A 13079-nucleotide genomic window follows, 5' to 3' on the forward strand; every position below is an offset into this window, starting at 1 on the left:
TAAATAGTCGACTGGGAAGATCTCAATTTTTGCTTGCTAGTCTTGGCACTCATATTGTAAGACTTGAAAGCTTGCATATAATCTTTAGTATTGGTTTTGCAAGACTCGATCCAAAATATCTATTGTGTTTTTCATTTACAAAATCTTTGGGATATTTTATTTGGATTGTGTTTAACTTCCTTTGATTAATTGTTTGTTGAATATCATATCTTGAATCAAAGGTTGAACTCTCAAATATACATACACTCACATATTTTGGAGAGTTTACATATTGGATATCACCTGAGCATTAAATCCATATAATCTGTGATTACATTTATCTGGACCATATTGTAGTACATATATGCTTGTGTAGAAGCACTTAATTTGTATGCAAAATTTCATATTCATTGATTGTATTCCAGGCATGGCCTAAAGGGGCTTGATCTAGCCCGTAAGGATCAGTTGTTAGGGCATTCTCCGCCCTATAAGAAGAGTTTGTAAAGGTTGAGGTCAACCTCGTGAATTTGACCTGAATGTAAACGGCTTCTACTCCGTCCATTTAAGTGAGCATAGATAGTGCAATCCTTGGGAGGTATGCCCAAGGCGGGGACGTAGGAAGTATTGGTCGAACCCCAATAACATATTTGGTGTCACCTTTACTTTCCTTGCTTTATATTCTGCTTTGTGCTTGGTTTAATTTCCTTACTTAATATACTACATATCTAATTGACACGTAATTTTTTTTTGGTTGAGAGATACTAAAATTGCTTTGCATGGCTGAAAATTAATAAATATATCATTTATGCAATTTCATACATATTCAAATTGCCCCTAGGTTGTGTAATACTGTTGCTGGATTAGTTGAACCTAGGAAAAAAATTTTAAATCTCCAATTCACCCCCACCCCCCGGGGCGCGCACCTCTTGGGATTGCACCAAAGCCAACAAAGAGTAAGTTTGAGTTCTTCCCATATTATTTGATCCATAAATATTTTTTGGTAGAACTCTTTACAGCTAGTGAATCTTTGCATCTTCGTTGTAAGATTCAAAAGCTTATTTGGTGATTATTGTAAAAGTATTTTATAAGCTAATCTTCAACATCTCCTTCACTTTATATTTGAAAAATACCCTTTGAAGATATTATTTGGGTTCTTAAGATCTTTGAAAATGCACTTAGTGAAAATACTATATTTGAATCAACGATCATTTTTTAGCTTCATCTCTCACATTATTCCATACGTATATACATTTTAGAGAGATATCATATAAACTCTATTGAGCTTAATCTCCCATCATACAAGAGTGCATATAAGCTTAAATTTGTACATCATCTGCTTATTGTAGAAGCACCACATTTGTACACACAACTTTCATATTGTTGTATTCCTGGCCTGTGGTATCGTCAGAAGAGGAGGTCACCATCCTATAAAGTGTACCAGTTTAGCTCAGCCTGAGTAATTGAGTTAGGTAGGCACCGACCTATAAGGTGTCAAGGTTTGGCTTCGCTCGTAAGTAAGCTAAGGAGACTCTGCCTCGTAAGGAGTATTGTAAACGGTATCGCTCCGCTTGGTTAAGTGAGCATTTAGTAAATCTTCAAGTGGGTTGGCTTGAGGCGGGAACGTAGACAATATTGGCTGAATCTCGATAAAAACCTGTTTCATTCTTTTCTTATACTCTTTACATTTCTGCACTTGCATGCTTATATTTATCCGTTAATATTACTGCTTGTGGTTTTAAATATTAATTTGTATTTGATTAGGAAATATTGGAACTGTGATACTTGTATAAATTATTTTTATATCTGCTGGATTAATATTGGATTAGACAGACCCTGGATTGTAAACTACTGATTGTTATTGTAATTTGACCTAGTAATTTTAAAATATCAAATTCACCCCCTCGCTTGGAATTATACCAAAAATATATGTATACATCATAATCAAAATTTCAATTCATGCTCAAAATAATGTCACCATCAAGAGTATGAATTTAATGTGGTTCCTGCATGTTCCACAAATAATCAAAAAAGTTTTGTCCCCTGATTATAGAGTACGACATAAAATAAGTAATTAGAATTTTGAATTTTGAGAGATTAATTTCTAGACAAGTTAAAAAAATTATGGTATATGCCCTAGAAATTCTAGAAAATTATGAAATATATATATATTCATGATAGGGTCCGCTAGAGAGCTCCACGCATCTAGGCTACGCTTGGGCCTACTTCCCTGCGTCCTTCTCTACCCGATTGACTGTATCCGAGTCGTATGACCTAAATTTCTCATTGATTTGGGTTTCCTCCAATTTTTGTATAAAATCTTAATTTTCTTTTGATTATATGCTCTCATTTTTCACCCAATTTCAGAAGCCCTTGCTAATTTTGAATAAAAAATACGTGAAAAATACAATTTTCCCAGTTCGATTTGTTTTGTGGGTGTGTCGTTCAGCCTCTACAAGCATGGTCGAACGGTACTGATTCCAAAACTCTTTTAATCAATCCAAATACCAATATAATCAGACACAAGCACATAGATATGAATTCGTTTATTTTCTTAGATTAGTGAGACTTACACCATGGGCTCCATTGGGTGTATTTTGAATCTTCTGCATAGTTTCAAGGAAATACAACTACCTTCTTCCCTACTTGGATATATGACTTTTATGGGAATTTATGCTCGACTTGGAAGGAAGTTAGGCTGGTGTTTTAAGGCTCGTAACGATATTGTGGTGATCACTCAACCATAAGGTCTTTTAATCCATATTCCCTTATATTAGATATCCAAAAAAGAGAAGCTATGTAAGAACATATTTCAAGTTGCTTATACCAAAATGCTAAATTTACTCACCCATCCACCACCAAACATAAAATGCGAGAACAGAATTGAGAAGACTACATGTCAAGCTTTCGAGCAGCATGCTTTCATTTCAACGTGAAAAATACATCATCCAACTCTCACCAGTGACCTCTTGATCTTTCCAACTTGGAATGTTTTTTCATGTATTGTGTTAAATCATATCCAACACCCAGCACAAAAGAAATTAATTCTATACGACACTTGCACTAAAATCATGCCAAAGGTTACATATACGCAGTCTTTCATCACCTCTACAATCAATGATCCTGCTTGGGCCTGATGTTAAGATTCTTGCAACACCCCCGCTAGCTCAGTGACTGAAAAACTAATATCAAGAAGGAAAACCAATACTAACACAAGCTGGATCCTGTGGTGCTAGAACATCTTTTGCTTAAAAACTTCTCTGGTAACGCGGTTCATTATCTCTAATAACTGTTTTATGACCAGCAAGCTCTGCACTTCCATGATTTGCTCTTCTAGGTGCACTCTGTTGTGCTGATAATTCATCTGGATTGTTGCATATCCCAAGTTTGACAACAAATGTAACTGTGCTGCCTTTATCCAGGCCCTCACTTTCAATCCAAATGTGACCCCCCATGAGACATACAAACCTGATTCAATCAATCCAAAAGTAAGTCAACACAATAACAGCATTCACAAGATTAACACTAGAATATTTCGTGGTCCCTGTGCTAACAAACATTGCTAGTAAGCCAACATTTATCCAGAAGTCTAGGGGAGTACATCAGTAAAAAAAACTGACACTTTACCAAGCTACTTACTGCATGTTTGGTATGGAATGGAATGGAATCGAATTTCTCATTTGATTTTCCCATCCCTTCCACTCAAATTTTCATTCCATTCATTTTCTAGCCCATTCCATTCCGCAAACCAAACATGCCATTGATAGGGTTGGGGAAAGACTAGAATGGTAGCTCCACCAGAAATTTGCAAACTGTATTTCAACAATATGATGCTGATTTCTACTAATACCGTTTACAGATGGCAAGCCCAAGACCTGCACCACTGTTACTTTGATTTGATCCATTTCGAAAATGAGCAAATTTGGTGAAAATGTGCGGAATATCTTGAGGCATGATACCACAACCAGAATCCTTAACCTGCAGCAAGAGATATATATGAGGACATCAAACAAAATAGAAAAGACTCAATTTAGTGTTTCAAACTGCTCGAATAATGAGGAAGCTATAGGCAACAGTGCAATGATTATACCCAGGTAGCTGGGTAAAGATGTTGATACAGATATTCTATGACCTTTTAATCAGGTAAATGAAGCAGGCAGATCACATAATATTATAAGTGATGCAAAGGAATGCTCTGCAATCCCAGAAATTCCAATCATCATATAACAACAGAAGAGTTTACTTAAACCTCAGCAGTGCAATTCTTTTACGACACTTACGCAACTTTTAGATCCATATAGAAGGACTGGAATCCAGTTAAGCAAAAATAAAGTTAAAGAAACAATTCAGCAACCTGCACACGTAAGAAGAAGTGACCATCACTTGATACAGGATAAGCTTCAGGAGTTTGCCAATCTCTTAGAGAGTCAGGATTTGCAATAGAAGCTATAAGTGAAACATATCCCTCCTTTGTGTACTTTACAGCGTTACCCGTAACATTTAAGAGTGTCTGCATAAGACGCTTCTCATCACCAACCGCACACAGAGGCAAATCTGGGGCCAAGATCAAACTCACTGATAACTTCTTTACAGACGCAACAGGCTTGATCAAATTAATGACCTATAATGAACAAAAAATCAATAACATTGATTTGAGGCTTAAATATGAGTGCAGAATATGGTCCTCTAATAAATCTCTAAGTACCCAGTCCAGGGTACTCACCTCTCTGAAAACCCCATGGAGGTGGAATGTTCCAAGTTCTAATTCTAGGCTACCGTCTTCGAGTCTAGATAGATCTAGAACATCATTAATAAGAGTTGCCAGAAGGTTGCTGCTTTTTAATATGGTCTCTATCATTACTCTTTGTTCAGGAGTGAGTTCAGTCTCCAAAAGAAGAGAAGACAAAGCAATGATGGCATGCATTGGAGTTCTCATTTCATGATTCATTACAGCTAGGAAATCATTACGAGCATGGATTGCCATCTCTGCCTCTCGTCGAGCTAAATCTAAAGCAACATTCTGCTCCATAAGCTGATCACGGGCTCGCATAGATTCTTCTAGAATCGCAGCATGTGAAAGAGCAACAGCTACCTGCAAGAATGGTTACAATACATTAAGGATTAATAGATATTTCTACGAGTTTAGTCACACATACATGATAACTGAGCAGAACCAAAGAAAATGAGACAGCTTATAAAATGAATACAATTTTGAGGCAGATCTTAAAATATTATTCCCAAGATAAAATAAAGGATTAAACCATTTTCTCTTTGAGCAGCAATAAAAAGTATCATAAAGCTAATGCAACAGGAGAAAGGATACAACAAAAAAATTAAACTTATAGTGACAATAGTTTAACCATGAGGTGATGCATGACAGCATCAAGGATCTGCTGCCAAGGGACAAATTAGAAGAAATTGAGGAGAGAAGGGAAGGGGAAAAAGAAGAAGAAGGAAGAAGATGAGAGTGGGAAGAAGAAATACTTAAGGGAAAGAACACAAATTAACTTCAATTCAAATTCACCAATAACCCAACTCTTACATGGCTTTCACACACTACTTATAAGAAAGCCTATAATACAAGAAATTGCACATATATCCCTAAAGATACATAAAATAACAAAAAGAACCCTAAAATACACAAATATTATAAACAAACCCCCAAATAACATAAGCCTAATTAATTGTTCTAAATCTATTGAGCTGAAGTCCAGTAATTCCTCAACCCATTTCTCCTTAATCAGCCTCCAATGAGGGTCCATACATGGCCCTAGTTTTTGTCATATACCATGAGGTGATGCATTACCTTGGATCTATTATGCAAGCTGAAGGAGAAATTGAAGATGATGTAATGTATAGAGTTAAAGCAGGTTGGGTAAAATGGAGAAATACTTCAAGTGTGCTATGTGATCGTAGAATACCCTTAAAATTGAAAGGAAGTTTTATAAAATAGCTATAAGACCAGTTATGCTATATGGATCGGAATGTTGGGCAACGAAGAAACATAATATCCAAAAAGTAAAAGTTGCCGAGATGAGAATGCTTAAATAGATGAGTGGTATAACATTAAAAGATAAATTAAGGAATGAACATATTTGTGATAAGTCAGGTGTAGCTCCTATAGAAGATAAGATAAGGGAGCGACGACTCAGATAGTATGGACACTTGCAATGTAGACCCTATAGTGCACCTTTGAGGAAGAGTGACTTAATTACTATGGGGGGCAGTAGAAGGGGTAGGGATAGACCTAAAATAACTTGAGAGGAGATAGTGAGTAAGGATTTAATATCCTTAAATCTATCAAAAGAAATGATCCATGATCACATAAATTGGCAGAAAAAGATTCATCTAGCAGTAGGGATTTATGTCAGGCATGCCAATCAATATATGGACACACGGCAATTTTCAAACATTGATTTGTACCCAATGACCAATCATTGAAGTAGCAAAATGGCATCAGTTCGTTCATACTATCAGTTCCTTTACAATGAGCAATTACTAATGACAATTCTTTCTTTTCACAATGCCAAATCAAAATTTTACACAACAAACTTAGAAGTTGTTCACAATATGAATTATAACTAAAACTAAGTTTTACATGCCATAAAAATGGGCAAGTAAACCACTCATAATACAATTATCCGCTTCCAAGAAATATAATCTAAACAAGTTTTACATGATAGATTATAGTGTACATACACATGCAAACAAGATCAGAGACAGTGAAACAACTGCATATGAAGATCCAGTTTTCTGTTAATAATGCATTCTCAGAAGGACTCCAAATTATGCATCTCTTTTGGGAATTAAGAACATTTTAAAAAAAAAACAAAAAAAAAAAAGTCCCCTTTGTAAGTCAACTAAAAAAGAGAAATTATGACAATTGGGAATAATGTTCAAGGGGAATTTGTGCTCCAATGCACATGACATGATATGTGATTCCTCAGGTAACAAATATAGCAATATTAGAACATGCAATATTTCTGAATGAAAGGTGGCAAGATAAACAGATAATAAAAGAACCTGGTCTGCAACAACTTCTACGAGTTCCAGCTCATGATCTCGCCATGTTCTGGCACTGTCTGTCGGGAGAATCAAAACCATCACTGCATAACTTTTTGCGGAGAGGTCAGGCCAGTCATTAATCTGGAAATTTGAAAGATGTAAAAGAGGTACCCGCACAGCGACAACCTCAGGCGGCAAGTATCTTCCCACAAGAGGTCTGATCCTCGCAAGTGGGCAGGTATATGGTATTCTTATTGTTCCAGCACTGTTGAAGACTTCATTGACTATAGGAAGGTTGATTGACACAGTAGATCCAACAGACATCTGATGATTTAGGGTGTGAGAAAGTTGCAAGTTCATACCAGTCCGTGATGGCATCCACAGAGCACATTCCTCCAGGCCTAAAGTCCTTCCCAGCTCAACAAGAGTTGTTTTCAATATGGTATGCCTGTCAAGAGTGCTTCTAATTTCATGGGTCAGCATTCTGACATGCCTTCCAGTTTCTTCTTGAGTAAGGATAAGACCCATCTCCCGGTCCAGCTCTTCAGCCTTATTCTTTAAAAACTGTTCCCGAGTTTTAACACTTAACAGATCAGGAATAATATGAACCAGCATCAAAGCTGTTGCACATGATACAACAGCACAAGAAACTTTGGCAATCGTCATCACCACAGCAACAGTTTTAGAGTGCATAGAGAAGGTCCATAAGTTTATAAGGTGAGTAGCTCCACAAAGAACAATAAAAGCCCCAAACTGCATTAGCACCCATCTATATGGGAAAAAAGCAGATTTTTGTACAAAGTAAATAAGTTCCAAGGGAATAGAGAAATAAGCAAGGGCGATGAAGAAGTCTGATATATATTGATATTTCACTAGAAGCTCTTCTGTAGACCATTGTGAGTCAATGCAATCACACGAGTCCATCATCCAATAACTGCCCCAGCAACTCTGAGAATGGAAAAAGAATAGGTTAGGCATATAATTTTATCAATCAAGCTCCACAGATAGTGAAAGGCCACTGGACTTGAAGAGACGACTTTCCCCATTGCAAATAGTGCCAACAAATGAGGGGCTTAATTTAGTGAGAATTTGGTTGTGACATGAAATATGAATACCTCCAATCTACTTTACATAGCATTTCAAAATCCATAATCAAGAACAAGACCATTGGACAAATTTGGTGGCAGCAGATGCAAATTTCACCATCAATATCATTATATGGATTAACAGCTGCATTTTCTGTAATGGAATGATCAGTTCGACTTTATATAACAGTTCCAATGGGTTCTATTAAAAAGAAGTTTCAATGGACATACTGAATCTATATCAGATGTTTAAAGAGGCCTTAGAGAACAAGAAAACTTCTGTCATTCTCTGTATGAATAATAATTATAATTTATGAGACAAAGTCAATAAGGCATCTCATGATTTCTGTTCCTTAATAGTCATCTTCTTCTCATTTTTTTTACAAGACAGGCAACTTTCTCCTCATTGAAGAAAGATAACTTTCATCATAGACATTTTTATTTATCAGTGCGCAGTATCAACATTCCAATGCTCTCACCCAAAAAATAAAATTGTTTTTAGGGTGTTCTTCAAGGACGACCATTGTTTATCATGTAGCCAAACCATACCTCCCTCACCCCAAAAAAACAAAAAACAAAAACAAAAAAGAAGAATAATAATAATTGATTTAAGGCACTGACATGTTTAGCAATAATCACTAAAGTAACAATAACCAACCCAAGTTTCCAAAGTAAGAAGAAACCTCCTTGTTACTTTTCTTAAAGAATAAATTGATTAAAGTCACATGTTTAGCAATAATCCCTAAATTTACAATAGCCAACGCAAGTTTCCGAAAGAAGAAGACAACCTCCTTATCACTTTTCTTAGGAGAATAAATTGATTAAAAGCACGGACATACTAAATTTACAATAACCAATCCAAGTTTCCAAAACTACTTGAACTTTGCTAAGAACTGAGGATTAATCACATAAAAGTAAAATCCATTCATATACTCTAGTGATCATCTTCTCCTGCATTTAATATTGTTTAGGGCTTGGGTCACACCCAAACCATGCTTGACACGTTCTAAGAGAAGCAACATAATTTGGAAGGCGCCACACTTTGTCTAGCTTGGTGCACAGGGAAGGAGAAGAACAAGAGAATCCATGAGAATAAAGGGCTACCTCTTCTGAAGCCTACGGATATATATATTAAACAGTTCTTTTACTTTGGGTATCACTAAATTCTTCTCTCCAAAAAATCTTCTCACTCTTCAAGTTTTTGGATCATTGTGGTTTCAGCTTAGAGGCCTTGTGAGTTCAGCCTAGAAGCCTGGAATGCTGCTTGCTCCCCGTGTAGTTCTCAAGTCTCCAATTTACGTAAAAAATTGAGAGATCATTAGGCTTGCTCCATCCTATAATAACCTTTTTCGCAAAGCCTCAACCTACAAACTATAAAATAGTTAAATTTATCTACGTATGCACAAATGGGTCCTAATTTTTCAAATTATTATATAAAATGCAAACAACAGTACCTTTCAAAATCATACGCAACGTGAACACTGATTAAAAATATTTCTTGAAAATACAGACATCAGCCACTCAATCAAACCGGAGCCAACTAAAATCGGCCAAAGAATGAGCCCCCCAAAAAATAATTACATACACATCAAAAACGAAAAACAAACAGAAGAGATTACCTGCAACCTGAAGAAGACGAAGTCGACGACCACAAATCAGTCGCAGAATCACAGCATCCGACTCGAACCATCCACTGCCCTAATTCCTCAAACACGATTTTGGTATAAGAACTGAATTCAGTGGAGGAGTTGTCTGACGGAGGAGGATTTCGGGGAGACGGAAGCAGGTAATGAGTAAAGCGGTGGGAACCAGAGCATGACAGGAGTCGTCTCACGTGCCAGACAAGCTTCGGATCCGCTTATGGCTTGCTTTCAGCTCGCCGTCGCACGTGCGAATCATTCTTCCGTTGATATTTTGCACTTATTTATTTAATTAAATAAGATGAGATTCATAAGGACAGCGGACAGCGATTGGGCCAGTGCCCTTCACTGTTCTCTATATCCATGTGGGCCCTATAAATGTTTTGTCGAAAAATATTAAACCCCTCTGAAAAGATTTAACTTTTATAAAATATAAAGAAAGATTTATATATATATATATATATATATATATTTTTATAAATCACGGAGAGGTTCATAAAATTCATTCTTGAAAAATTTGAAATCTCGAGATAAGTTACTATCTTTTGAAATCTTAGAAAAGTTTTTGAAAATTTTGAAACTTCAAGATAAGTTATTGTCTTTTGAATCTTTTGAAGTTTTAGAAAAGTTCTTGAAAAATTTTGAAACCTCAAGATAAGTTACTGTTTTTTTATCAAATCTTAAAAAAGATCAATATCTTTTGTCCAGACCCAATATGATGATCAATAATTAATAATTATATGTTTGTTCAATTGTTTTTAAATTTGTCTTAAAGCATTAACCATATATGCATTCTCGACCTTAAATCAAATTTATTTCATCGTCCATAAAAAAACATTTAAAATTTTGAAAGAATAATAATTTTAATGTTGTAGCATTATGTGATAATTATGTGTTCCATCTATTATTTTAAATTCATCCTAAAGCATTATTCATATTTTCATTACCGTCTCATTTAAGAAATGCAAATTTATCTCACTAACCATGAAAGAACATATATAATTCTAAAAGAACAATTGACTTGTCAATAATTATATGTTCCATTTATTGTTTTAAATTCATCTTAAAGCATTCATATATCCATTCCCCTCTCATTTAAGGAGTTCATCTCACTAATCATAAAAGAACATCATATATAATTTTAAAAGGATAATAATTCTAATGTCATAGTATTATTTTTTTGAGAAACATTTTATTTTAAAAAGTAATGATCTTAAAATAGTATGAAATACTACTATCATAAGTACTTATTTAGAAAAATATATTTTTATATATAATTTATTTACTTTTATTCAGCGAATAGGTTTCAATTAAGCATAGTAGTACTCAAGATGAAAAATATACATTTCCCATTATTACCCCAAATTTATCTAAAGTAACAAAATTTGTCTTAACTAGCATCCTAATCTATTTAAGAAATACTCACCAGGCCCTATATAGAAATGGATCGGGACAGGAATATCTACTAATCCAAATTCATTTGCATCCTTACTCCCTCGCAGTTGGAAGCTTACTATTTTCTGTGACATTAAAAATTGTTGATAAGTGAATTCGGGTCTTGAGCTCAGTGGTTCATCGCAAATCTCCCTTCGAGCAAGTGTTGAAGGATTTGATCTCTTGGGGTATTACACCTTCCAATTTTTAGAAATAAAGGGAGATCATGGAATTGGGGTAGGAGGGTTGTCCTTGTACCCGAAAAAACAAAAAATGTTAAAGTATTTCGCAATTGTTTCACGAAAACTTGAAATAACGTTAAGAATGAAATATTAATTTATTTAAAGAGAGATCATGGGGAATATAAATAATTTAAGCTCTACAATCATTTCTTATTTCAAGTTACTGGGCCTCGAAAACTAAATTTTTCCAATCTCAGCTAAAAGCCAAAAGCATACGAAAGCTAAAGGCTGCAGCTTCAGCTACTTGGTAAAGGGAGAGATTTAATAATTTGCGTTTAATTTTATATAAAATAATAATATTATTATTATTTTACTATCATGATTATTGAGTAATTGCGTCGAACGATGTTCAATTTTTTAAGCAAAAAAATATAATAAATAAAAAGTTTGTGGCTAAAAGAGGAGTTGGTTTTTAGCCGTAATCCAAAATTAGAGTCAATGCGTTCACATCCTTTGGCCAATTTCCATGGTTGTTTCACCAAAATGAGAAATTATTTTATATGCATGCCTAGAAAGCTAGAACATAATATGATTGATCCTGTGGTTTGACCATGGCTAATAATAAGTATAATCACTCATTACACTACTGTTTTATCGACACTACTTTCATATTTTACACGAGAAAAAGTCCGTTTAAATATGCACTGTGCAGCATACACTCTAAAAATTAAAGAATCACAGTTGTCGCATTTGTTCTTATTACTTTCAAAATAGCATGTTCAACACCAAACTAACAAAGGGCCAGAAAAAACGAATTAAAGTCAATCAAATGAGCAATTTAAATTTTGTTTATTATTGCTGATGGTCACGGCGGCGCGCATGTTTGACCCTTTGAGCATAGGATTTATTTTTTATTATATATCTATTAAAGATTTACTTACAAGCTTAAAAATTTAAATATAAATTAACAATAAATAATCCAAGGCTAAACAAGGCTGCTGTTATAGCTACAGCGCAAATATAGTTTGCCTTAAAATAAGACAGCGACTGTCGCTCAATTATAAATTTATAAGTCGATACATCCTAGCTAAGTGCGTACTAGGTTTATGAATGTCGGGGCCTTGGGGGTGTCGCTTACACATACACAGAATATCAATGAGTTCTCTGTTAGGCATTTTATCAAACATGAACTGGGCATGGTGTGAACGGTAAGGGCCTGCTCTGGCCACCGGCAGGTGCGTAGGAAAAGGCACTCAAGCTGTGCTAAGTGACTGTTCAACAAACAAGGGGGTTAGCAAAGCTGGAAAAAACGATTAGCTAAGAAAAATAATCAACAATGTAGAACAATAAGACCCAAATGACAAGAAGACTAGGAGTTTGATTTCAAAATAACATTTGAAAATTTGATTCATCATGATTGGTTAGTAGAATTATTACAACAGGAAGTCATGGACATATGGCTAATGGCTTGAATGCACACCTTGCACTCGAACACTCTGGGCAATGAAAGTCTTCACCCAAACCCAAATGGCAAGAAGAGTAGGAGTTTACTAGTTACTTCTACAATCCGCCTGCATTTTTATTTTATTTTTTTGAAATAATTTCTCCATCCTCCATAGGTGTAAGAACAAAGAATCAATCTAAGCCCCCGGGCATATGCTCAAGTGGTAAGGACGGAGCCTCGTAGGCCGCTTGACGGAGAGTTTGAGAGTTCAAACCCTACCACGCTGAGTGCACATCGCGATTTACTCCTACAC

At 35.3% G+C, this 13079-nt stretch overlaps 1 protein-coding gene across 4 annotated transcripts; it reads right to left on the reverse strand.

Moving 5' to 3' along the window:
• Positions 1-2859: 2859 nt before the first annotated feature.
• LOC131155262 (probable ethylene response sensor 1) lies at positions 2860-10009 on the reverse strand. Of its 4 annotated transcripts, none has more exons than XM_058108272.1 (7): positions 9686-9971; positions 9171-9430; positions 7000-7929; positions 4700-5068; positions 4331-4597; positions 3827-3954; positions 2860-3444 (listed from the first exon to the last, which is right to left on the reverse strand). In XM_058108272.1, exons 3-7 carry the CDS (start codon positions 7906-7908, stop codon positions 3225-3227), a joined length of 1893 nt encoding a protein of 630 aa, XP_057964255.1. In that variant the 5' UTR covers positions 7909-7929; positions 9171-9430; positions 9686-9971; the 3' UTR covers positions 2860-3224. The 4 variants fall into 4 exon arrangements, with proteins under 4 accessions (XP_057964255.1, XP_057964253.1, XP_057964252.1 ...); XM_058108270.1 differs by lacking the exon at positions 9686-9971 and adding an exon at positions 9521-9606; XM_058108269.1 differs by lacking the exon at positions 9686-9971 and adding an exon at positions 9521-9606 and having other exon boundaries at positions 9171-9437.
• Positions 10010-13079: the final 3070 nt, after the last annotated feature.

The sequence above is a fragment of the Malania oleifera genome, chromosome 5, assembly GCF_029873635.1.
Source record: "Malania oleifera isolate guangnan ecotype guangnan chromosome 5, ASM2987363v1, whole genome shotgun sequence".
Lineage (NCBI taxonomy): Eukaryota > Viridiplantae > Streptophyta > Magnoliopsida > Santalales > Ximeniaceae > Malania > Malania oleifera.